The sequence below is a fragment of the Pocillopora damicornis genome, chromosome 1, assembly GCF_964200805.1.
Source record: "Pocillopora damicornis chromosome 1, jaPocDami1.2, whole genome shotgun sequence".
Taxonomy (NCBI): Eukaryota; Metazoa; Cnidaria; class Anthozoa; order Scleractinia; family Pocilloporidae; genus Pocillopora; species Pocillopora damicornis.
The window spans coordinates 22,722,965-22,747,481 of NC_142670.1; the positions used below are offsets into that span (position 1 = coordinate 22,722,965).

Sequence of the window (24,517 nt, forward strand, 5' to 3'; positions counted from 1 at the left end):
ATTGCTTTTGGCGTAATGAATTTTGTGATGAAAGACTGCCATTGCCTCATAACACAAGGAGCTGTAATGATATATTATTATGACATAATCCCATAAAATGCAGTAGAATGCCAGTGGATCAACTACTGTCAGGGCTGGCCATTTTTACCAACATTACAATCAGGATCCTTACTAGTAGGTTAAATACTGAGTATTATACTCTTATCTATATGCTTCTTACCTGCTTGCGCAAGAACAATTCCAGGTACTGGGAGCAATTCCTGAAATGAGATAAAAAGAAAAGGGAAGTATGCCACCCACAGGAGTCACGTCTAACTTACTTTTAACAACTAACAACTTAGCCATAGCTCACAATAAAGATCACCAACAGTTAAACCAAGACATGACTGGCTCCAGCCCTTATTCCCCTTAATAGCATGATCATAATTATGAAGAGATAGTTTTATAAATTTAAATATAAAAAAGATAGATACTAATGAAACTTACATGAACTTATCTAATTCCATGACCTCATGTTTCAATGGTAAATCAAAGTGAGACATTCAATACCATTTCTTAAACACTCAGTAAAAGATGTTACTAAGCTAATTACATAAAAACATGATCTCTATTTCATTGTCTCTAATTAACTTATGTTGATAAGTTGTTTATATAGTGTCATGACCTTTATTTAAAACTATGTGGTAATATATACTGTCAGTTGCTCAACCCTGCTGTTGTAAGTATTATATGATTAGGTGTTAATGTTAGTGTTATGCAGGAGGAAGCCACGACAGTTCTTTTTATTCACGAAAGTTTTTTTGTTTATATGCTATTTGACATGTCTTTTATAAGTACTTCAGCCTAAATGTGTTCAGTTAACATAAGTACTGTCACAAGAGGACCAGTCAAGTAAGTCTGCACCAAGTATTGCTGCTTAGGGAGAGCCTTGTCCCAAGAACCAGTCAGTCTGTCCCAAGTGTCGCGGCTCACAAAGAACCTCGTCCCAAGGGACTGGTCAGTCTGCCCCAAGTGTCGCGGCTCACGAAGAACCTCGTCCCAAGGGACTGGTCAGTCCGCCCCAAGTGTCGCAGCTCACGAAGAACCTCGTCCCAAGGGACCGGTTAGTCTGCCCCAAGTGTCGCGGCTCACGAAGAACCTCGTCCCAAGGGACCGGTTAGTCTGCCCCAAGTGTCGCGGCTCACGAAGAACCTCGTCCCAAGGGACCCGTCAGTCTGCCCCAAGTGTCGCGGCTCACGAAGAACCTCGTCCCAAGGGACCCGTCAGTCTGCCCCAAGTGTCGCGGCTCACGAAGAACCTCGTCCCAAGGGACCGGTCAGTCTGCCCCAAGTGTCGCGGCTCATGAAGAACCTCGTCCCAAGGGACCGGTTAGTCTGCCCCAAGTGTCGCGGCTCATGAAGAACCTCGTCCCAAGGGACCCGTCAATCTGCCCCAAGTGTCGCGGCTCACGAAGAACCTCGTCCCAAGGGACCGGTTAGTCTGCCCCAAGTGTTGCGGCTCACGAAGAACCTCGTCCCAAGGGACTGGTCAGTCTGCCCCAAGTGTCGCGGCTCACGAAGAACCTCGTCCCAAGGGACCCGTCAGTCTGCCCCAAGTGTCGCGGCTCACGAAGAACCTCGTCCCAAGGGACCCGTCAGTCTGCTCCAAGTGTCGCGGTTCACGAAGAACCTCGTCCTAAGGGACCCGTCAGTCTGCCCCAAGTGTCGCGGCTCACGAAGAACCTCGTCCCAAGGGACTGGTCAGTCTGCCCCAAGTGTCGCGGCTCACGAAGAACCTCGTCCCAAGGGACCGGTCAGTCTGCCCCAAGTGTCGCGGCTCACGAAGAACCTCGTCCCAAGGGACCCGTCAGTCTGCCCCAAGTGTCGCGGCTCACGAAGAACCTCGTCCCAAGGGACCGGTCAGTCCGCCCCAAGTGTCGCGGCTCACGAAGAACCTCGTCCCAAGGGACCGGTCAGTCTGCCCCAAGTGTCGCGGCTTACGAAGAACCTCGTCCCAAGGGACCGGTCAGTCTGCCCCAAGTGTCGCGGCTCACGAAGAACCTCGTCCCAAGGGACCGGTCAGTCTGCCCCAAGTGTCGCGGCTCACGAAGAACCTCGTCCCAAGGGACCTATCAGTCTGCCCCAAGTGTTGCGGCTCACAAAGAACCTCGTCCCAAGGGACTGGTCAGTCTGCCCCAAGTGTTGCGGCTCACGAAGAACCTCGTCCCAAGGGACCTGTCAGTCTGCCCAAAGTGTCGCGGCTCACAAAGAAATTATTATCTTTAAAACATGACAATGTAACATGCTATTTGCAGGGTTTTGATAATAAAGGCATACCTCCAATAATTTGACTGCCATGACACCCTTTAACTCCCATGAGTGACCTAGACAGAATTTATCCTTACAATATCAACACAGCATCAACCAGATAAGTGATGAGAATAAAGAAAAATATCAATTTGGGAATAATTAGTTGATCCAATACTAAATTCCCTGAACTAACATGACAAGGATTGTATGGTTGACAGTAAGGAGAATTACAAATTTAATCTGAGAGTTAAAGAGTTAACACAAACCTCCTCATATGTCAAGGTCAAAAAGATTGGCAGAAGAATGTCCTCGTGGGTTGATGCTGCTCAATTCACTATGTAGTAAATATAGTATGTAGTAAATATAAATAGAGATGATCATTGATAAGTTTCTAGACTTGTTTGACATCTGTTATTCCAGTCCATATTCCCCTCTGCCCCTTTGCCTCCTCCCCTTTTCCAATGGTTAGCCCTGCCAATCTGAAAATTCCAGTTAAGGCTCCTGCTTTCCTTAAATATTTTACCAATTGCCGGTTTTCACTGTCAAACCATCATCAAAACAATTAAACAGATGAAGTCAAGAATCAAAGGGATAAAATAAGCTGAATATTCAAACAGTCTCGCAAAGATTCAGGTCTGTGCGATGTTTCGTGCGAGGGAGGGTCACAAATATGGCAGTTGGAAGCTACCAGTCAATTCCACCTTGCTTTAGCAGAAGACGAAAAACCCGATAAAACTGAAATTTTTTAAAAGAAAAGTCTTCAACTGTTCTATGAACAACCTTAACTAAAATCTCATAAGGATTGATAATTCCTTATTTTTTAATGTTGATGACGACACGTGAAATGACGCTCTATGGGGTGGGTCTGAATTTTTTTTCCTGTAAGACGGATTCTTTCCGCCCACCATTACATGTGTTATAAAAGGTGCTGCTTTTGTATATTATGAGCTGATTTCACTCCTTTCTTAAAAACAAGCCTCGGATGAAGAAACGAGCCTCGATTAAGAAACGAGGCTCGATTGAAAAATGGAGGCTCGATTGGAAAATGGAGGCTCGATTGGAAAATGGAGGCTCGATTGGAAAATGGAGGCTCGATTGGAAAATGGAGGCTCGATTGAAAAATGGAGGCTCGATTGGAAAATGGAGGCTCGATTGGAAAATGGAGGCTCGATTGAAAAATGGAGGCTCGATTGGAAAATCGAGGCTCGATTGCGTAATCGAGCCTCGTTTGTCGCAGAGTGGCAAAACGAGATATCGTGGTCGTTTTAGATCGAGAGTTTTTGGTCTGGTTTACCAGAAACCTTGAGTGATCCATATTTTGCTTGTTAGATTAAAAAACACACATGTGTATTAGATAATTGGATCAATATTTGTTTCTGGGCAACCGAGCTCGATATCGATTTGTCGTACTCGATTACCATTCCTGCTCGATAAGCAAACGACGTTTGATAATCGAGCTCGATAACTACAAGTCGAGCTCGATCGCTAATCGAGTACGATTACTAATCGAGCTCGATTACTAATCGAGCTCGATTAGTTATCGAGCTCGACAAAATTCGTTTATCGAGCTCGGTTACAGTACTGACGAGAAAGACTGGTGGAGAGTCCAACCTTATGGAGTGCGATGGAGTGTGCAAAAAAACCTCGATACCGACGGCGAAATACTTCATAAGTTTTTTAGGAGATTCAGAGACAGGATTCATAGAGAGGATATGAAGCAAGTGGGGAGAATATTGAAAATAAATTTTCCCACGCTGCCGTTTTGTTTAAGCGATTCTCTTCCCTAAGATCAGGACACCCTTTTTTTCGCTCGTGTGCGTTCCGGCTTTCTCTACGACAACTTGCATTTAGATATTACTTTGAACTTTTACTGTAACTTTTTAGAGGGCAATTAAAGAAAGGAAAAGACACGAATATGAAGCGGTAAAAAAAAACTGAATATCGTCGCACCTTTTTTCTGACTAACAACAGCGTCATCTATCGACACAACAACATTCGTATCGCACTCTAGTTTTAAAATGTTACTATTTTTTCTCCCTAAGAAAGGATTACGACTGAATCACCAATATTTTGAACTTTTCAATCAAGTTTTATTTTTGAACACTGTGATTGTTGTGCGTTAAATACTTCCAAGATCAAAGCCCCGACCACACTTTCGCAGGTGCTTTGAAAAACGTTATTTTTCTCTCACAATCCAAAAAGAGCTTTGCCTCTATCCATGAAAATGAATAAACTGTTTTTTTTTTTTTTTTTTTTTTTCATTATCATAATTGCCATCTACGGCGAAAAAAGAAGAAATGCAGCTAGATGATGTGTATAGTAAAGCCCTTATCATCCTGTCAAAAAAAGTGTTACAAGAAAAATCAACATCGGGGAATTCGAAAAGGTCGGTTTTCAAAATGAGTTAAAATTCAAGTTGAAATCGCATATTTTAAAAATACGTCGTTCGTTAGAAAATCTTTCCGGACCAGTGTGGTCAGTAGACCTAACCTCTGTAAAACCTATTCAACATAGTCATGGACAGAGCTTAATTGTTTATTTACCTGTCTCTCCCAAAACTGAAAGTAAAAACCGTAGCGTATTTACAAAACCGGATTATCAACTAGATATTGATTGGCTACAACGGCCAAAAAGTTCTGCATGGATTGCTGAGCGGTTCCCGCTCTCCACCGACGCCACATTTGCTCGTCAAGGTAGGACTGCAAGTCTTCCCTCCTTATCCTCCGGCGTGTTTTCTGGCTCAATTTTAAACTGTTCCAGCAGGATTCGATTTCTTGGGTGTCAACCCCATAGTGACTGGGTCAACGAAGTTGAGTCGGTGGACAATCATTGGATGTGCACTTATGTTGTTAATTCTTTGGTCCGTCTGCCGGTAGGAGGCCAAGTCATCCGAGTGCACTTCGGTTCCAGGGAGAACACACCTTGAAATGATGGGATGGAGGGTGGCCATATCTCGTCTTTCCACTTCATCGAAGTAGCTTTTTGCAGGTAAATGTTGTGTCGTAACAATCCCAAAAACCTATGTGTACCTTTGTGCACGTCTTCCCCAGTTGTTCTGAAATAATGAAAAAATATATATATTTCTGATGGATGATTTTTGTCCCATTAATATTTTGCTTTAGGCTTTATCCCAGCTATGTGTAATTATCATTCACCTGTATGAAATAATTTTGATATTAAAGCGCCCTGAGTGCTTTTTGTTGTCACATTCCCACCTACTTCGGCTTGCGAACCACATGTTCCAGAAAATTAAGGAACAGTAAGGTTATGAAAATATTTATATTTCAAAAATATTGAAATGATTGGAGGTGAACATTTGCCTAGTATATACTATATCAGTAATATAATATGGCACAAAAAGGTGATTTTTTTAAACTCATTTATTCCTGCTATAAATGGTTACCATAATTTTTGTGTGCCAATAGTGGGCAAGTTGCTCGGAGGCGATTAGCAAAGGATGTTCAAAGTTTGAGTGCAGGCCGAGTGCAGGCGATCTACGACGCTATTTCCCGTGTTAGTATATACTTGAAAAATAGTGATTTTTGGCTTTGATTAGTGGTTGAATTTACTCTCGTCGCATCTTACACCAGTCCAAAGGGCCTGATTGGCCTGTCCTGAAGGTTTCTTGGGCAGCCATCCTGTAAGCGCCTACTAATTTTCTTATCAAGCTTGTATTTAAATCCAGGTACCTGGAAATTCGTCCCTGGGAGTCCTCAGCAGAGAAGAAATAAACCTTCTGCAGGAATTTGCCAAGTGGCACTCTGGGGAACTCCTCGAAAAAACTGTTTGATCTCACACTTCTTCTTTTTATGCATCCTCAGCAGCGCCTGTACAGTATTGTTAAGGAAAGACCCTTTATCGTTTTTGAACAAATTAAAATGGCCGGTTTAAGCATTCTTCTCCACTGAATATATAGACGCGTATAGATACGACTTTTATGGTGGATGCTCTTGCTTCTAGAAGTTTTGAATTAACATCAAAGAGGTCTTCTACATCGAATGGGAAAAGTGCGTTCTAAAACACCTTAAGTACGTCGATAATTATTATTGTAACCCACGGTACTTTTAGTGTTGTTTTGAGGTTTTTTTTTCTTAAGTCGGTGTATTTATCACGTAGCAGTCAAGTGAAAATCCAAATTGTGCTATGAACACTTGCAACTTATATGACAGTTTTATGTAGCGGCATGCAGACGCATGTAAAAGTTGTTACTATATAAGTTGAAAAGGAGATAGATTAAAGGACGTTTGTGCCAATGCACACGCCTGATGAAAGAGGGACTAAAGCTAGTAATCGATAGCAAGTTCCCTTATAGGTTATCTTCGAAAAGCGCCTTTTCCCCGTTGTTGTTCTTCAATTAAATACGAAATACATTTATGTCAGCCCCGCGCGTTAAGATGGTAGCTGCGTTAAAAAAAAATAAAAAATAAAAAAAAAAAGATGACGTTTATTTAAAATTGACCGTGCCCACTAAAAAGGAGAAGTTGCAATATTTGTGCGCACAAACTAAAAATAATTCATTATAATTGAAATGGAAGTGCGAATTTTGGGCATATACTCAGTTCTTTAAGCGGAGAGGAATTGTACAAAATAATTACTTTACTATCTCGTGCGGTAAAAAAACCATACCTTCGTTCACAATTTAAAGCCTGCCATCTTTGGATAACGCCTTCATTTTAATCTCTTCAATAGGCCAACGTGATTACCGAATTAGTCCCATTTTAAGTGTGGGTTGGATTTTTATGGGGTTTAAACGATGACGCGTTAACTTCGTGCTGTTGCAACAGTGTTCGGCAACCGGCCTACCGGCGTTGACTGAGGTTGAACTTTCAAAAAGAAATAATAAATGAACAACAGTAATAAAAAGATGTACCAAATATTGGAGGGTTCCAATGGGGTGATGGCTGGTAAGTTTAAAGGATAAAATTGTGGCCACTTTACGGCTAATGGTTAGGTTTTTTTTCCCTTACGGTGGTTACCAAAAATATTTTTACTATTAACGTTTTTGACGACTACCGTTTAAAACTTTATCGTGAGGCCTTGCTCTAAAGCTGCATACTGACGTAAGGACTTATTATTTTCTTCTCCTTGTTGGAGTCTAGTCAGCTAGCAATAGCGAGAAACGGGTCTAAATTTCGATGATTTTGTGAGTTTCTTATTTTGTAATTGACTACATCACACTTATGCGAAGTATCTTTTTTTCACACGGTTGTTTAGAACAAATGAATAAAATCCCTTAGGGTGACCTCATCGTTAACAAAAGCAATTAAATCATTGCTAAGCGCAAGGTAAAACAGCCTATTGTTTAAACTTGCGACTTCCTCATCAGTGCCTTTTGTAAGGTAAGTGTGATTTGTTTTTTCATCCTTTGTTATAATGGAGAAGTATGTTTGCCGTCGTCATAACAGACCAGAAACAAAGGGGGTAAGTTTCTAAAGAAACTCTGGTGCTGCGTCAGTGGGGGTAACCAGGTGATTTGATAATATTAACTAAGTTGAAATTGCAAATTGGCCACCTAAAAAGTTCAAAAGCTGACGTTTCGAGCCTTAGCTCTTCATCAGACTAATGAAGGGCTAACACTCGAAACGTCAGCTTTTGAACTCTTTACGGTGGCCAATTTATAATTTCAACTTAGTTGATATTACCAGAAACAGAATAGTTTGTAATTACATTTATAACGACGATTACTAACAATTTAGGTTTATTCATAAAAACATTGGGTTGTTATGTACTCCCATGTAGGATAGAAGATATATTTGTATCTGGTGTAAATATTATCTGCGTGTGCTAGGCTAGCTTTTTGTATTTCCAATGATAGAAAATTTACCCGATCAAATCTGTTGAACTCACCGATCATTTTTTTCTTAATTAATAACAAGTTGTGAGGAAACAAAGTCTTTGTTTATTGAGTAACAACAATTGGCGCTAACCGCACGGCTCCTAAAATACAACAACGCTCAGTAAATTAAGGCATTTCATGTAACATCTGTATGGATAAGGATAAATGGGTTGATCTCACCAACCTTCCTTCCTAATTAAAAAAGAGTTATGAAGAAACAAAGTCTTTGTTTATTGATTCACCGCAATAAGCACTTATCGTATGGCCCCCAAAATACAATAACGCGCAATAGATTGAGGCGGTTTTTTTTTTATAACATCCGTTTACAGGATTTTTCAGCTATGATTCACTTACATAGGAAAGTAAACTGAGGTTAACGAATGTGTAGTTATATTCTCTCCAATGCTAGAGGCGACACGTGTTGGAATAAAGGAGAAACTACAACAATACGTCTTTCTTTGTGCTGCCCACTAGTCTTCGTTAAGGAAAAAACTATTTTTAATTCATGTTATGCAGGGCAGGGTTTTTATTCGTTTTACTTTGTTTCTTTTATGTTTTTTTTTTTTTTTAACAAATTCAAATTCGTGTTCATTGGTGCGAGGCTGCGTGTCGGCTTTTATTTGGTGTGGGATGCCTTTGATCTGTAACCAAACCGGTTAGACCGTCTGCGACAGTGGGACAAGGGTGTTCAGATAACGGGGAAAAATGCATTTGTCAAATCATTTATTATCACGTGAAACACAGCGCAGCAAACGAACAAATCGAGCTTACGCATACTGAAGAGGGGGAAATTGACGAGTGTGTTTCCCATAATTCTTAAAAAAACATATTTGACTCAAAAAACCTAAACATTTTTTGTATCGCTTTCAATATTTGTCCTCGTAGCTATCTTTCCTTCCATAACGTTTTTATCTTAAACATTTTTCCTGTAAGTGTACTTCTGTTTCCCAGAGGTATTTTTCAAATGTAAATAACTAAACTAAACTGGAGGTTGACTGAAAACTCAAAAGTTAGTTAGCTTCCAGACTCTTTATTTTTTCAATTCCTCACTCGTTACTAACCCTAAAATACAACAACGCTTTGACATCACCGGCACGCTTCTATCTTAACAACTGCGTGAAGAGATCTTTTCCAGTTAAGTAATGTTCCAGATAAGTGCTAAGAGAGGTATAACATACAGCAAAAAAAGCGGAAGATCTCAATGAGAAAGTACTGAAAATGTTTTCCATTCAAAAATACTTCTTAAATTTCATTGTTTGTTTGTTCTGTGCTTATCATATTGCCTTTTGTTCTAGTGCATAAACGATTTCCATTTTTTGCGTTATCATTTGCGACCTCGATACCTCTCCTAGTTAATAAATGGAAAATTACTTGTCTTCTTTTAAAAGATAATATGTCAAGACAAACTTGACAATCATAATATCTTCTGGGTCCATGTGATCCAGTTCACAGCGCGGGATATTTGCTGCTACTTCCCCCTCCTTTATCTCCTTCGCCGGGAAAGGGAAAACCTTCTCCTCGCAGGAATCAGGCATCAATACTATTCTGTAGACATAAAGCGTAAAGTCATTAATGATTTGTGGTGAATCATGATAAAGTTGATTTTCTTTTTAACAGTTTTTAGGTTCGGAGACATGGTTTTAGATTTCCTCACTCCTGTATGGAAAAATTACGATATTGATAGTCGTTGTAAAATACGCCAGCTAAATGCAAGTACTTTGGCTTATCAGCAGCGATCATTTATCCTCTGTACTGCGTTCCAGAGCGAGAATCTATCCTTAATTACAAAGATGAGTCCCTAACCTCGTTCCTACTACCACTGCCGTCACTGCGGACACCAGTTCCAAGGAAAGTCCTGCAAATCGTATATGCGCCCTCCAACTGTTCCCATTCGGGCACCTGTACTCAGTGCTGAATAGGTGTGACCCTTTCACGTTATTCCATTTCTCTCCCCTCCAGCGGAAGGAGAACACTCCTCTTTCTTCCAAAATCCATCTCGGTTTGGCTCTCTGAAATGAAACCGAATGTTCAGTTCATGTTCATGTGATATCTTTTCTCATTATTTTTATAATTCTAGCGTCTCACCTTGAAATGCATTAGGCCCCGCAGACGCTGGACCTCCCCTTCCTGCAGAACACTGTGGGTGGCGGCTGCATTTGTCGAGTGCTGTGGCATGTTCATCTGCTTTATTATGGCAGTGCAGCCAGTCACCGCACAGCGGACCGCTCTTTCTGAGCACTCGCTTAAGTGCAGTGTTAAGTGGAGCCTGCAAAATAATCGAAATAAGGACCAGGGATGAGCTGGCTAGTGAAACTTTTGGATATTTTGTTGGCCTTAAATAACCATTTGACTGTTGATTTCTTAATTAAACCGACAATATCTTACCGTGGAAGGCTTGTTCCGCAGCTTAGTGGGCACAGTACCCTCTTATTTGAGCAAAGGGAAGCAGTATGCTCCTCGAAAGATTCCCTGGTAATTTTTCTACCGCATTGCTGGCAAGGGAGTTTGTGCTTTGCACATTGCGCAGTGTGTGCTGCCATCCTCTCCCTTGCCACCATCTCTCCACAGCCATCATTGGCACACGCCGTTTGAAATTTTCCACACGTTTTCAAGTGCTGCTCGTGCTCGTGAAATTTTCCTTTCCATAGACAGCCGCTCTTATTACACTTGACATTTAAGTCTCCAATGATATCGTCGAGTGCGACATTGACGTGGAGGGTACCGTCTGTTCCGATCGGTGCTTTACAAAGTGGGCATTTGGGGAAAGTCTCAATGCCTATGAGTGTCGCGAGGCAGTGTCGACAGCCCGAATGCCCACATGCCAGAGTGACAGGCTTAACCATTGTCGATAGGCTTCAAAGTAAAAGATAATCAAGAGAGTTTAGTACATTTCCTTACAAAACTAGTATTGATAAGTCAAGTAATTCCTTCAAAGAGGCCCCTGCTAGCAAGGAATTCAGTTCAAACAGCTGCAATTGTAAAAGTTGTCGAAGGAAAGTGGAATTTAACCATGGAACAATGATTCATAACTCAGAGTCAAAACAAACGCAGAACGTAAATATGTTATTTGACAAATTACTATTTCGTCTAACTGGTCAAATTCCTGAGGGATGAGCAACATTTCTCTCCTCTCAGAAAGACAACTGGTGAAGTATAAACTATTTAGTACAGCTCGATCACAGAAGTAAGCAAGTGTGCGTTAATGATTTTCCTAGCGTTAATATTTAAACATCTCGTCCTTTTGCCAAAAGAAAATTACAATTTCGCTTATGATCTCTTTTCCCAGGAAATGCGAATATAGTTCCACAGTTAAAAAGAACTTCTGCCTTATGAATGCTCTGAATGCTGTCGGTCGTTCTCCTCAAATGTCAGGTTAAGCCTTGCTTTATTGCAGATTTTCACCTGACATCTTCAAGCTGGGTTTGGAAACCAGCGCAATTTGAAGTTCAGTTATGGTGGATGCTTGGCATACAGCTCTGCGTTGTCGAAAAATATAGACTTATCTGTCGACTTTTGAGCCTTTTTAGGAAATTAAGTGTTAGAAAAAGTGCTTTCGTACATGTTTGTTGTTTCAGTTTAGATAATCAGTGGGCTAGATAGCCAAGTAAATTCCAGATTTTTTGCACTATTTTTCAGCGGCAATGTTGGTGAACCAAAGATACACCCACGACAATTGCGACTCGATACTAGGCTCTGTAAATTTGCGCAAAACATTTCGACGAATATCTTGAGTTTGGGAAAACAAAAGAGACCTAAAAATTAAAAAAGTTCTTCCTTAACCTATCTCCTATGACATTTAAATTTCTTAACTACTCCACTGAAGATCTCTTTCTCGATGGGTGACAGCGAAAACGATCAGTTGCTGAAAGATAAAAATCATCACAAAACAAAAAAGACTTACCATACAGAACAGTTGAATAGCGCTCCGGGAGGAGAAGTAAACTCAAAATGCTCATTAGACATAGCGAATCTGGCAATGAATAAAGCAGCGAAGTGATCTAATCCAAGCAAAGTTTGCTTTTAGTGAAAGAACCAAGACTAACTGATAAGTAAACGATGTTTATAACCTTGTGAACCTCAATGGGAAATGTGTATTTCCTGGACAATTTGACACGTATTCATCAATAACAATTGATACTGATCTGGTAACAATCGATCCGCGAAATGACAGTTACCCAGGGTCAAGTTTCCTGTTCAAACAATCAAGTTTCCATTCTGCATGTGCGAGTGTGTGTGTGTATGTGTGTGTGGACATCATTTCCTAGAAAAGGGTAACTTGCCCGTTTCATGGAATTAAAGAACAATTAAACGAGTAAAAGGGTGCGCTTAGCGCATTTGCGGCAAACGATCCTAATATTGTTTAACTATCAATGTAAATGTCCCGTAGCGACAGGCCTAGGTGACATGGGTGTGCCACGAAACAAAAGCCTTTTATTAATACGTATACACGTCGGTCAGTTTCATTTTCGGCGTGGTTTCGCGTCATCCTTAGGAATATTAGTGCAGCAAGGAGTTAAGCATTTTAGATTAAGTGTTTAACTCCACGAGATGAACCATAGCAAGCGCGCTTTCCAAAGAACTGTTGTCTTTTTGGATAAACGGCACAGAAGCGTGCCAAACAAGACTGAGCTGGGCAGGCTCGCTACCGCCAAGCGGATTTCTGATATATCGTTTACAAAGAACGACAGCTCTTCCCAAATCGGAGACTTACTGATGAGAGCATTTCCTCCCCTTACAGGAAAAGACCTTAGCAGGTAAGTGCTGCTGCCTTCATAATCTGTATCGTAGGGTAGAAAATGGTTTCAGAGAAAAGAGTGAAAAGTACCGTAATAAAAGCAGCGAAATGCCGAAAAGGGGCAAGATTGGATGTAAACGTGGATGAGAGAAAACTAAGGTTGCTAAAATCTTCCTTTAGATGTCTTGCAACATTGAGAAGCTGTCGCCAGTAGACAGGATAAGCATCGGACATAAATGACAAGTGGCTAACAGCGCACATATCCGTCTTTTTGTTGTCTTCATCCAGTCATTTGTATTATTGTGTGGAATTAGTTACAAATTTTCCTAACGTTCCATCAGTTTAATGCAAAGTTTACAAAAGAGGTGTGGAATTGTGTAGGATTTACTTTTTGTCGTTTTCTGTTCGTGTGAAGGTCATGCTCAAATTCATGATTCACGCTAACCCGATTAAGCTTTTTTTCGATAGATCAAAACTCTCCATGAAAGCGAGGTTTAGAGAAACTGGAAAGGGATATTTCTTGATTTCCTTTGTTGCTGTCCTCTTAGTCTCGCTTTCAAGGTGAATTTTGATTATCTAAAGAAACATCGAATATCGTTGGTCGATCCAGATGAAGTAAACAAAGGGAGGTCATATCCTAGCAACCACAATGCCCCAGTCATTTCGCTTAATAAGACTAGAAATTGTCATTTACATTATTCTTTATCAATGAACTAGTATACCTGTTTTAATTATTATTTTGTCTTCCTAGATGGCTATGTCACTGATTATTTTTCAACATCAGGAGTGATAACAGGTATGATTGTGATGAGTTTACCTCAGATAGTGCATGACAAACTGAGCAATGAAAGCACAGGTAGTGTATAATGCTACTGAATACACTCATACATCACTAAATCACTTTCCTCATGGTTACCCATTTCTTATAGGTGAAGGTGTTCATAGCAGGACCACTGAGGTGCTGCAATGTATCAATATTTTAGAGGACAGAGGGCAAAGCACAGCCATTTCATTTCTGATCCACTCTTTTGAAGAGGTAATTAGCTTGTTTATCAGTATGTAGGAAAAACCCACATAGAATGAGATGTGATCACAATCACGCTCATACCCTACCCTTTGATTGGCAAGAAAAAAAGAAAGTTTGCATGTTAAAAAAAAAAAAAAACCAAGAGCTACAAACTAATCTGTCAAATAAAACCCGTTTCTCCCTTTGATTACCTGCTGTGGGAAAATAGCTGTAAACAATTCAAATAGTACACTCATGTTCATGCACATATCTTACTGAACTGTTTCTCTTGTTATCTTAGTTCACATGGCAAGGAACAGAGGATGGTCGTATAATGGTAGCTGTGCTTTTGCCCTTCAGCTGTCCTCTTGCTAGCAAGAGAAGATTGGTTAGGTTGGTACACTAATGTGTTTGCTTTTGTTTCCTCATCGATTTTTCTCTGCCTACTCTGCCTCCACATTTGTTTAACTCAGGTGTATTTGATGTTTATTAACCTTCTCTGTATTTACTTTTTCAAGCATGCTCAACACTGTGGCAAACAGCCCACATATTTACTTCTGGATTGCCAAAGACAGCAGCCATGAAGCCCAGAAAGGTAGCTAAACCTAGTCTTTAGCTCAGAATGCAAAAGCAAATGCACCCAAGTGTTAATTTTAATTAGTTTTTTTTTTTTGGACTATTATTGTAATAATTATAATTATCATAGTTATCACTGTTGTTATTGTCGATATATCAAGATGATTTTGCAGATGTTATTATTAGCACAATAGTAATTGTACCTTTAATTGCAGTGAGAGTAAAATATGGCGTTTCACAAAGCCCTGGCATTGTTGTATTTGTTCTAGCCCCATGTCATAGCAGAAACATGCCACAGTGCGTGGAAATCTTTGAGGGTAAACATGAAAAATTTGAAATTTGAAATCTATATTGTGATTATATGAATGACACCTTTCATTTTTTAAAGTGTATCATTTGTCATTAAGGTCATGACTGGGGTAGAATAATTTGGTAGCTCCTCTGTTTCCTTCACTAGTAGTCTGATTATCCATTGATTGTTTATGATGCACAAAAAAACAAACAAACAACAAACAAAAAAAGGAATGTGGATGTCTCAAAGACATTTTCTTTTTTTCTAACTTCCATGTGCAACAAATACAAAATTTCCTCTGAAAGAATCTCTGCGAAGTCTTCAATAATCATACCTACAACAAGAATAGCTTCAATCTATTAGTCTTTTTAACACCAACATGTTTTGTACCTTGTACCTTACAAGAATCAAACTTGGAATGTGCGGGCCTTTAAGAGTCCATTGGCAGAGCACAGGCTCCATATTCCGCAATGAGGGATGAACGGTATGGATTGAAACTTTTCAGCTATTTATGTATTCACAATTAAAATGATTATTAAAACTTAAAAAATGGGAATGAAAGGTACTGACACAGGTACTTCTTTCAACAGGAAAAAGTTGGATGACTGGCGGAAACAAAGACAAAGTCAAGAGCTACAGTACCAGGTACACAATATCCCCTAATTTAGAATTCAATTTGAAAGGATACACTTACAAAATCACATTATTTTAATTTTACTCCCTAATATACCCATTAGAACACTTTAATTTTCATAACAGGCATTACAGTCCAGCCCCAGCAATAGCACTAACATTGCTAGCAGCTCCCTGGGAACCAGCTCCAACAATACCGTAAACAATCAGGATGAAACTTCTGTAAGTTACCATCTGCTTTCTCTCTACTCTTAAGTTTTAGATACATATAAGGTTTGGAAAAATTAAGAATGACATGTCCTCTATTAGTTATCTCAAAAAATTAATAATCTAATGTTATGTCAAGAGTATACAGTGACTTTCCATTTAAATATACCTAAGCAAGCCTGCTTGTTTTATAATTGGGTGCACTGTGTCCAGCTTTCTCTCAACTCTTAAGCTTAGGTTCATGTAAGGTTTGAAAAAAATAAGAATGAAATATACCCTTGTTATTTATCTCAACTAATTCATAATCTAGTTATGTCAATTGTATACAGTGATTTTCTATTTAAATAACTATACCCACATGTTTATTTTATAACTGTGCGCACTGTGATGTGCCTTATCTGTCGTAATAATATCCATCATAATAATATTTGTCTTTACAGCAAACAAGGGCTCAACGCAGGGGGAGGGTGACAGCACCACCAACTAATGGTGGTGGAACAACCATTGGCGTCCATATCAACAATGGAAAAAAGTTCTCCAGGGCTTTTGAGAAAAATGCCTTTTTCCAGGTAAGAATATAATATAATATTTGCTACATGATGATGGTGGTGATAGTAAGTGATGCATGTTTTCTTTTTTTGGTTATATGAAAACAATAAACAGGAAGTCTATGACTGGATTGGTTCGCTTGTTGAAGTACCGCTCCACTTCACACTACAGCGAGGAAGGGAAGTGGTGAGGCACTCTGATCATCTACAAGGGGACGAAGTCCTGGACCTTTTAGAGAGGGTATGTTTCAATCAAAACCCACTTTAATTTTTTCAATGTCTTAAAATAACGCATTCCCATTCAAAACACATTTAGTTCTAAAGATGATTTAACTCTTACTTATGTAAATTCTCTAAAATTATTAAACACTTAAAAACAGCGTGAGCTGGGGTAGCATAATAAGTTATTTTATGTGTCTTCGTGACAGACACTTTCATTGCTATGGTCTAATTTGTTTCTTTTTTGACAAATTTTCAGAACACTGAAGAGATGACTAACTTGGAGCAGTCACTGGTAGGTGCAAAAGTCATAAATTAAAAAGTAGAGGTTTAATTCTCGATTTCAGATCTGAACCCTTTAACTCCAGAGATCTGATTACGAATTCTCCCCTCTCGTTGCTACACATTTCCTTGTAAACCACTTGTGAGAATTTGGTGTTTTTAAATCAACGTAACAACATCTACCTGATAAGTTTAGGTATTCTCATTACTTGTTAGCTAGATCATGAAGGAATATTATAGGGAGAAGTTAGAGGTTAATCACTCCTGGGAGTTAAAGGGTTAAATGATGACCTCTGTTTTTATTTGTAACTGTACTTATTTTAACATTGATCTGGTATCCTTACGATATTCCCCTTTCCTAATACCTCCAGGGCCACTGTTGACCAGCTCTTCCTAAGCCCTGTCCAGTGTGACCTGGTATCCTTAGATCATTCCCCTTCGTAATCCCTCTGGGGCCACTGTTGACCAGCTCTTCGTGAGCCGTGTCCAGTTGGACCTGGTATCCTTAGATCATTCCCCCTTGTAATCCCTCCGGGGCCACTGTTGACCAGCTCTTCGTGAGAAGTGTCCAGTGCGACCTGGTATCCTTTGATCATTCCCCTTCGTAATCCCTCCGGGCCACTGTTGACCAGCTCTTCGTGAGAAGTGTCCAGTTGGACCTGGTATCCTTAGATCATTCCCCTTCGTAATCCCTCCGGGCCACTGTTGACCAGCTCTTCGTGAGAAGTGTCCAGTTGGACCTGGTATCCTTAGATCATTCCCCTTTGTAATCCCTCCGGGCCACTGTTGACCAGCTCTTCGTGAGAAGTGTCCAGTTGGACCTGGTATCCTTAGATTATTCCCCTTTGTAATCCCTCCGGGCCACTGTTGACCAGCTCTTCGTGAGAAGTGTCCAGTTGGACCTGGTATCCTTAGATCATTCCCCTTTGTAATCCCTCCGGGGCCACTGTTGACCAGCTCTTCGTGAGAAGTGTCCAGTTGGACCTGGTATCCTTAGATCATTCCCCTTTGTAATCCCTCCGGGGCCACTGTTGACCAGCTCTTCGTGAGAAGTGTCCAGTGCGACCTGGTATCCTTAGATATTCTGGTATACTTTGACCAGGCTCTTCTTATGTATTCTTAATTTTTTTTTTCAAAATCCAGCTAGACAGTAAGCTCTATACGTTGTCCCCTTACCCTTCTCCTCATCCCAAAAAACTGTTATGAAGTATCCCCTAACCTTAACTCTAACCTGATGTTTTTAATTTGTGGTTAATATTAATACTTAATCGGATACTTCATGACAAATGTCATTTTTTGCTATGGTTATTCCCTACAATGTAAAGCTTTTTTCCTGATGAATTGCCCCACCCCCCAGCCTTCCTTGTCCCCTTAGTCCACTCATGTATTCTGCAGTGTGCTTTATTATTTTTATTTTTTGTTCATTATAATGATGGTCATAACTCATTCTTCAGACATTAATTTGAAAAGTAATTTGGGTTTGTTAGCTGTGAGATTTCTTCACTGTTCCAGGATTAAAAAAGTTAAGAATCAAATGATTTATGACTCAATTTCTTATGGGTCCTTTTAATCTTCCTGGGTGTGTTGCAGCTGGCCTTTCAACTTGTTCTCTAGTTATTGATAAAAGCAAGAAGGACATCATTTGTGGAGTTATCTTCCTCTCCAGAGTTGATGGAATCATTGTCATTCTCATTGTTACTATTTGTATGGCTTTCACTTTGCTCTACTTATCTTCAGCTATGTTGGGGTTTTCACTGTCTTCCAAGGATTGTTTACATGTTAAATCTCTTTCCTTCAGTTGTGTTTGCAAACCAGGGCCTTCAGGATTCATTTGGAAAAGCCAATACCTTGCAAAAACCTCCACTGTGTAGTTCTTAGTGTTGTAGATATGTTAGTCAAGTCAATGTTTCTTGAGGCACTTTACCCCCTCTTGCAAAATTGTTTACCTTTGTACATTCTTCAAACCAATCTTTCCCAGCATAATCAGGGAGACTTTTTCCTGTGTTTTTGTGGTGGTTTCTTTTTTGTTCTCCTTTGGCTGCTCTGCTCTTTTCCTCTTATTGAACTGCATCACCTTGATATGCTGGAGGTTATCAACCACACATGTTGCCTTCATGATCCCTTGCTTTTCAATTTTGAGGCAAGGATAACAATTTCCTCACTTCTTGCAGAGCAGATGAAGTGTGTCGAGTTCAGGATGTTAAATGCAACACAGGATACAGACACTTGGAGAGAGAAGCCAAAGTTATTGAAGCATATTCAAGAAATCTGCAAAGACACCACATCAGAAAGAGAAGAAGTAATAAAGAAAACTATCGAAAATCGAAAGGACAAAGAAAAGGTTCGAAATCGACATGTTACTAGAACAAAGTAATTGAGGCGGAAACCTGCTGGGTAATAATCTTCCAATATGTTTACTGCACCCTCCTTGCCTTGCTGTCCCTGAAAGAGAGTAGATGTTGAGAGTTTTTTGCTTGCTGTTTGGTCAAGATGTGACATACCTCGCACAGCTCTTGTGAAGATATCATTTCAGTTATGCCAAGAAAGCAGAACTACCACAAATATCAGGCAAGAACTTAGCAATAAAGTCAGGATGTGACATACCTCGCACAGCTCTTATGAAGATACCATTTCAGTAATGCCAAGAGGGTCAAACTACCTCAAACCTCAAGAAGTCAGAGATTAAGAGTACTCCTTCATGTACCCTGAAGAGTATGGCATAGATGAGAAGTACAAAAGCAACTCTCACAGATGCACAACAGTGAGGAAGAGCTTGACAATGCTAAAGATGAGGGATATTGCGCACATCTAACCCGATAAAATGTCTTTTAATAAGAGTACCTAGCTTTGAAAATTGTTGTGATGGAAACAGCCATATAAGTGCAGAACACATATTATTAAGCTGACAAAAGCATATAGTACATGTAGTGTTATCTAAACAGTACAAAATCCATGTAAAATCCACAATTGCTAAGATACTTTAAAAATTGTTGGGAAAACAGTACAAAATCCATGTAAAATCCACAATTGCTAAGATACTTTAAAAATTGTTGGGATGAAAAGTCATGCAAATGCAGAGGATGTATAATTATATGAGCAGAAGCATGTTTCTATACTTTTTGTTTGTTTCTGAACATGTAGATATATCAAAATAGTATGAAATCATGTAAACTCTACAAATACTGAGATACTTTGAAAATTGTTGGGATGGAAACAGTCATGCATATACTTTTTGTTTATTTTTGAACATGTAGTGTTATCTAAATAGTGTAAAATCATGTAAACTCTACAGTTGCTCAGATACTTTGAAAATTGTTGGGATGGAAACAGTCATGCATATACTTTTTGTTTATTTTTGAACATGTAGTGTTATCTAAATAGTGTAAAATCATGTAAACTCTACAGTTACTCAGATACTTTGAAAATTGTTGGGATGGAAACTGTCATGTATATACTTTTTGTTGATTTTTGAACATGTAGTTTCACATAAATAGGATACAAAACTCTACAATTACTGAGATATTTAGTGTGACCTCCCTCCTTCCAACATTTGATTTAGGGGGATGGTTCCCCCTCAAAGCCATTATTTTTCTGTAGACTCGTCTCGGACCCAACCCCTCTCACCTCCTCAACCCTAAGGAGTCCAAATTGTATGAAATTGTTCATAAATGGGCCATTAGATTATTTAAACTCTCTGGATAATACTTCCCAGCGGCACCTACACGAGGGTGATATGCCACTCATCCCATGAGTGGCATACTACCCTCTGCCTATGTTTCATTGCAGGTGTCATTCAAAGGAAACTACCCCTCAGATGAAGAGGAACTCTCAGAGACAATGAAAGGTAAACACAAAAGTAAATAGATTATGATGACCAATGTTAACACCACCAACTTCATAATTAGTCTTAATAACTCTTACTCATAATAACTCTTCTTCTTTATCAAACTTCCTTGTGCAATGTTTGTGCCATGATGAAGCACAGTGAGGTACCTGTTTCTTCCAGTGAATTACCAAAAACATTTAAATTGTTTGTTAATTTTATTTGAGGGTACATCCCAAAATATTTCCAACAAGCCCCTTAGTTTGTTATTTTTATCATCAGTTGTTAGTATCTACACATGACCAACCCTCATTTTTGCCTTTATTCTAGTGAGCACATTACAACATTCAACTAATCTCTCATTTTTTCACCTTTTTTCACATGGAAACAAAAGATGATGACCATGAAAAGAAAGATGAAGGGGCCAGGATGGAGAAAAAAAAGAGAAAGGACCAAAGATCTCACAGGAATCGAAAGGGAAAGAGAAAAAGGGAAGATGCCAAACACTAGAAATAAGTTGTGTACCATCACTCGTGATCAGTACTACCAGTAAACTTGATCATACCGAGACAAAGGCAGATCCAAAATTACTACTAAATTCATTTTATATGTACCTCACCTAACCATAAGTTCACAAGTGTAAGCCATTAAATGATATTCTATTATAATTTAAGGGTTTTTTTTTGTTTGATATACTGGCTATGTGTAAAGGTACACAACTTTATTCTCCACCTTTTCATTTCAAGTAGTATATAGAAATAGATAACATGTACAGTGGAAACTTGATTTAATAGAGTGCCAAGGGGCTGGAGACATTGGTTGGCTATATTTAGGGTTTGTTATATCGAGGTTCTGTGGCATTTATATTACTGTAACTTTAGCTGGGCTGAAACAGAAGTATTGTTTGTCATATCAAGAACTTCGTTGTATAGAGGTTCGTTAAATCAAGGTTCCACTGTACCATTAACTTACTATTTCCTACTTAACCCTTTAATCCCTAAGAGTGACTAGAATCTAATTTCTCCTGACAATATCATCCTTTAATCACACATAAGGTCATGAGAGTCTAGGAAATGATCACCAACTGGAGAAGTTCTTAATTATTAAACAAACTCTCCTTGTCAGCACCTGTGTAAATGTGTAAGTACAGTATGGAGAGTGTGCATACTGATGTTAGAGTGTAGAGGGTTAATGTTGAATGAACACAACACAGCCTACAGTACAACAATGTCTACATTCATTCAGAAAGTGCACTGTTAACCCTTTACACCCTAACATCAGGAGGGGATATTCTCAATACCAGTCTTTATACATTTCCCAAGTGTTAACAGCAAAAATTAGTTTAACAATCAAGAGTGTCTTAAGCTGGTGAACATTTCCTTTGTTTTTGTTACCTGAATGTGTAATCCAGGGGTGATGTTGTAAGGAGAAGTTTGATGCTAGTCACTCATAGGGGTCAAACGATTAATCATAGCCCTTAAGTTTTTTAAGAAAGTTATTCCCTATAAAGTTGTGTTCATTCAGTTCAGTTAAGATTCATTACACAATGCCTCTGTTATATTTAGGCAGTAAGTATGTTGACTAAGTCCAGAATCTTAACTCCATGACTCCCAAGATCTGATTGTTAATTCTCCTTTCTAGCTGCTGCATATTTCCTTGAGTATTAGTTACAAGAATTTGGTGTTTTGATCAAGATGACAACTTCTACCTGATAAGTTTGAGTATTCTCATCACCTGTTTGCTGGATGATGTATAAGTGTTATTAATAGGGAGAAGTTACATGTCAATCACTTCTGGGAGTTAAAAAGTTATCAATAAGGCTGTAAGGATTTTCTGCTAAGATCTTGACTAAAGGATCATCACTATCTCTTACAAAGAAAAAAAAATTGAAATACTTAAGAGGTTGTCTCTCTTATTTCCACCCGGTCAATTTCATGTCAAAAATAATTTTCCCTGATATATAGGGGTCAGAATATGTTAAAGTTTGCCTTTTCAAACATATGGAGAGGGAAATTCTAACTTTCTTAGCAAACTAGAAAGGTTGTTAAGGGATCTGATATAAATGTCGTGGCTTAACTATGCAAATCAAATATTTTACAATGTTACAAAATATGCGTATTATTCAATTTCCGAGATGTTGTGATAGTCCCTACCAACTGATGAAATAATTATGGCCCCTAATGCAGCCAGAAAATTATTTCAAATCAAACCAAATCTAACTTAGTTCTTTCCTAAGTATAGTCTTTCTGTTGACAGAGTTTAAGGTGAAATTGGCAGGGTGGAAATAAGAGAGATGGCCTCTTAAGCCGTAAAGATCTAATTCTGGATGCCTCAGAATTCCTTATTAGTTGTCAGTGTAGATGGGCTAGATGTCACCAAGTCTACATTTAATAGTGAGACAACTCAACATTTTGCAACTCACTAAGGCCAAAGGAACATCCAGTGACAGACAAAAATCCTCATGTTTACAAGCAATTAAGTACTTTTCCCAAGCTGCAAGCCTAAATATTCAGCTGAGTGTTTTGTCATTAGGAACGAGTGTTTGAAAAACTTAGTCTAGTACCCATATTACTTTGCTCAGAAGTATTACCTCCAGCTCGAGGTTTTCGAGATACAAGTTTGCTTTAAAAGGTTGCTACTTTTGGTTAGTTCGGTAAGAAGGAAAGGAATTGCGTTGCAGAGTGGTTGAATGGTTTATAAAATCTTGCTCTAAACCAGAAGTTGTTTTATTTGTTTTTAAAAAAGTGTACATATATCACTGAACGTTCATCTAAAAGTGACACAAGTTTATCTAAAAGTGACCCAAGTATTCCCCTGCGTAGTTAACCATAAAAAAATTTTACATTTTACAATAAACTAAGGATTACCAAAAGTTTGTTCTTGTCTGTATTAAGTCCCGTTCCAGCGAAGTTTAAGTTTAAGTTTATCCTTCTATACCCGAAATGACTACACCTGACCTGGGGTTTTCGTGCTTTGGGAAAATTTCTGTTTCCAATACATTTGCTCCCACTTCCTTTTACACCTTCCCTTTGAATGCTATCTCTGAAACTTAACGAAAACTTACGAAATACTCACCTAATGACCAAGGTTCTTGCAACAACACTACCTGCCATCGTCTTCCTCAATCAGTGTTTGACTCTTTCCCAGTCTTTCTCGTTAGTACTGTAACCGAGCTTGATTAGTTATCGAGGTCGATAACTAATCGAGCTCGATAACTAATCGAGCTCGATAACTAATCGAGCTGGATTAGTAATCGTACTCGATTAGCAATCAAGCTCGACTTGTAGTTATCGAGCTCGATTATCAAACGTCGTTTGCTTATTGAGCAGGAATGGTAATCGAGTACGACAAATCGATATCGAGCTCAGTTGCCCAGAAACAAATATTGATCCAGATAATTAAGGCACACAAACACTTCCAATAAACTATTGAAGAATTGGAGAGGGGTAGCCTACTGGAGCAGATGCTTTTTACCACTCTCATTTCACCAGCAGAGAATAGAGCAACAAAACCAGAGTGAAAAAAGGGCCTGCTCCTGCATTGAAGTGGAAGGTTTTTTCCTTTTTATGGTAATCAAACTAAACAATCAACTAAATTAAGAATGGAACTGTATCAGTTAATTGATAAACTCCAGAAAAGGAAAAAAACAAAAACAAGCATTACCTTTTATTGTGCTAACTGGGGTAACACCATCTATGCTCTGTACTCCAGCTAAAATTTGCTGGTTCACATTCTTGTTTTCAGGTCCATCAAAGCTAAAATGTAAACATTTCACACTGTTATATGTATATTAACACCAATCAGACCAAACTCAGAGATTTGCATTGGAAAATCAAATAAAATTTCACTGTTATAGTTTGAAACTAAAAATTAATTCTTTATGTTGAAGAGAATCAGAAGAAAGATGGTACATTAACTACCTTTTGGAAAAGTCCCAGAGGATTTGTACTCCATCATCTCCAACAAGGCTTTTGTAAACTTCTCGAACATTGGCCTATTGAATGCAAAATATAAATGATAAAGAAAAAAAAAGCTACTGGTAATATAGAAATTATTAACAGCTGGGAAATGG

General features: G+C 39.0%; 5 protein-coding genes, 1 long non-coding RNA gene and 1 pseudogene across 8 annotated transcripts in view; 3 read left to right on the forward strand and 4 right to left on the reverse strand.

Annotated features, from left to right (window-relative positions):
* Positions 1 to 24,517, forward strand: part of LOC149052813 (TNF receptor-associated factor 4-like) — a 216,125-nt gene that overhangs the window by 3,941 nt on the left and 187,667 nt on the right. The window lies entirely within an intron of this gene.
* Positions 4,788 to 6,183, reverse strand: LOC149052814 (uncharacterized; annotated as a pseudogene).
* On the reverse strand, positions 10,306 to 11,205 carry LOC149052815 (TNF receptor-associated factor 5-like; the record flags this gene model as incomplete). The annotated part of the gene is made up of 2 exons (XM_089201252.1): positions 10,510 to 11,205; positions 10,306 to 10,390 (listed from the first exon to the last, which is right to left on the reverse strand). Coding segments are annotated over exons 1-2 (543 nt in total), but the record flags the coding sequence as incomplete, so codon positions are not given.
* Positions 12,968 to 14,784, forward strand: LOC149052816 (uncharacterized). Its single transcript, XM_089201279.1, has 6 exons — positions 12,968 to 12,992; positions 13,611 to 13,655; positions 13,789 to 13,895; positions 14,167 to 14,258; positions 14,384 to 14,460; positions 14,657 to 14,784. The coding sequence occupies exons 1-6, from the start codon at positions 12,968 to 12,970 to the stop codon at positions 14,782 to 14,784; spliced, it is 474 nt and encodes a 157-aa protein (XP_089057405.1).
* Positions 15,126 to 22,801, forward strand: LOC149052817 (uncharacterized). Of its 2 annotated transcripts, XM_089197796.1 has the most exons (8): positions 15,126 to 15,217; positions 15,324 to 15,378; positions 15,493 to 15,588; positions 16,014 to 16,142; positions 16,237 to 16,362; positions 16,600 to 16,635; positions 20,409 to 20,466; positions 20,840 to 22,801. In XM_089197796.1, the coding sequence occupies exons 1-8, from the start codon at positions 15,204 to 15,206 to the stop codon at positions 20,953 to 20,955; spliced, it is 630 nt and encodes a 209-aa protein (XP_089053922.1). In that variant the 5' UTR covers positions 15,126 to 15,203; the 3' UTR covers positions 20,956 to 22,801. The 2 variants fall into 2 exon arrangements, with proteins under 2 accessions (XP_089053922.1, XP_089053918.1); XM_089197792.1 differs by lacking the exon at positions 15,126 to 15,217 and having other exon boundaries at positions 15,268 to 15,378.
* On the reverse strand, positions 18,685 to 19,410 carry LOC149052818 (uncharacterized). The gene is made up of 3 exons (XR_016184093.1): positions 19,227 to 19,410; positions 19,010 to 19,064; positions 18,685 to 18,890 (listed from the first exon to the last, which is right to left on the reverse strand). It is a non-coding gene; the product is annotated as an uncharacterized LOC149052818 (long non-coding RNA).
* The window catches only part of LOC149052819 (uncharacterized), a 1,662-nt gene continuing 1,277 nt past the window's right edge, over positions 24,133 to 24,517 (reverse strand). The window contains exons 2-3 of the mRNA XM_089206336.1: positions 24,366 to 24,439; positions 24,133 to 24,200 (exon numbers count right to left, since the gene is read on the reverse strand). Coding sequence (XP_089062462.1) covers positions 24,172 to 24,200; positions 24,366 to 24,439 — 103 coding nt within the window. The 3' untranslated portion in view covers positions 24,133 to 24,171. The remainder of the gene's footprint in view (positions 24,201 to 24,365; positions 24,440 to 24,517) is intronic.

Excerpts from the sequence above, each read along its gene's own strand:
- LOC149052816 (XM_089201279.1), top strand. The coding sequence starts at position 12,968 with ATGCCGAAAAGGGGCAAGATTGGAT. Across the intron at positions 13,896-14,166 it reads TGATCCACTCTTTTGAAGAG|TTCACATGGCAAGGAACAGA; the intron begins GTAATTAGCTTG and ends TTGTTATCTTAG. Across the intron at positions 14,259-14,383 it reads AGCAAGAGAAGATTGGTTAG|CATGCTCAACACTGTGGCAA; the intron begins GTTGGTACACTA and ends TACTTTTTCAAG.
- LOC149052817 (XM_089197792.1), top strand. The coding sequence starts at position 15,283 with ATGGGAATGAAAGGTACTGACACAGGTACTTCTTTCAACAGGAAAAAG. Across the intron at positions 16,143-16,236 it reads AGAAAAATGCCTTTTTCCAG|GAAGTCTATGACTGGATTGG; the intron begins GTAAGAATATAA and ends AACAATAAACAG. Across the intron at positions 16,636-20,408 it reads CTAACTTGGAGCAGTCACTG|GTGTCATTCAAAGGAAACTA; the intron begins GTAGGTGCAAAA and ends GTTTCATTGCAG.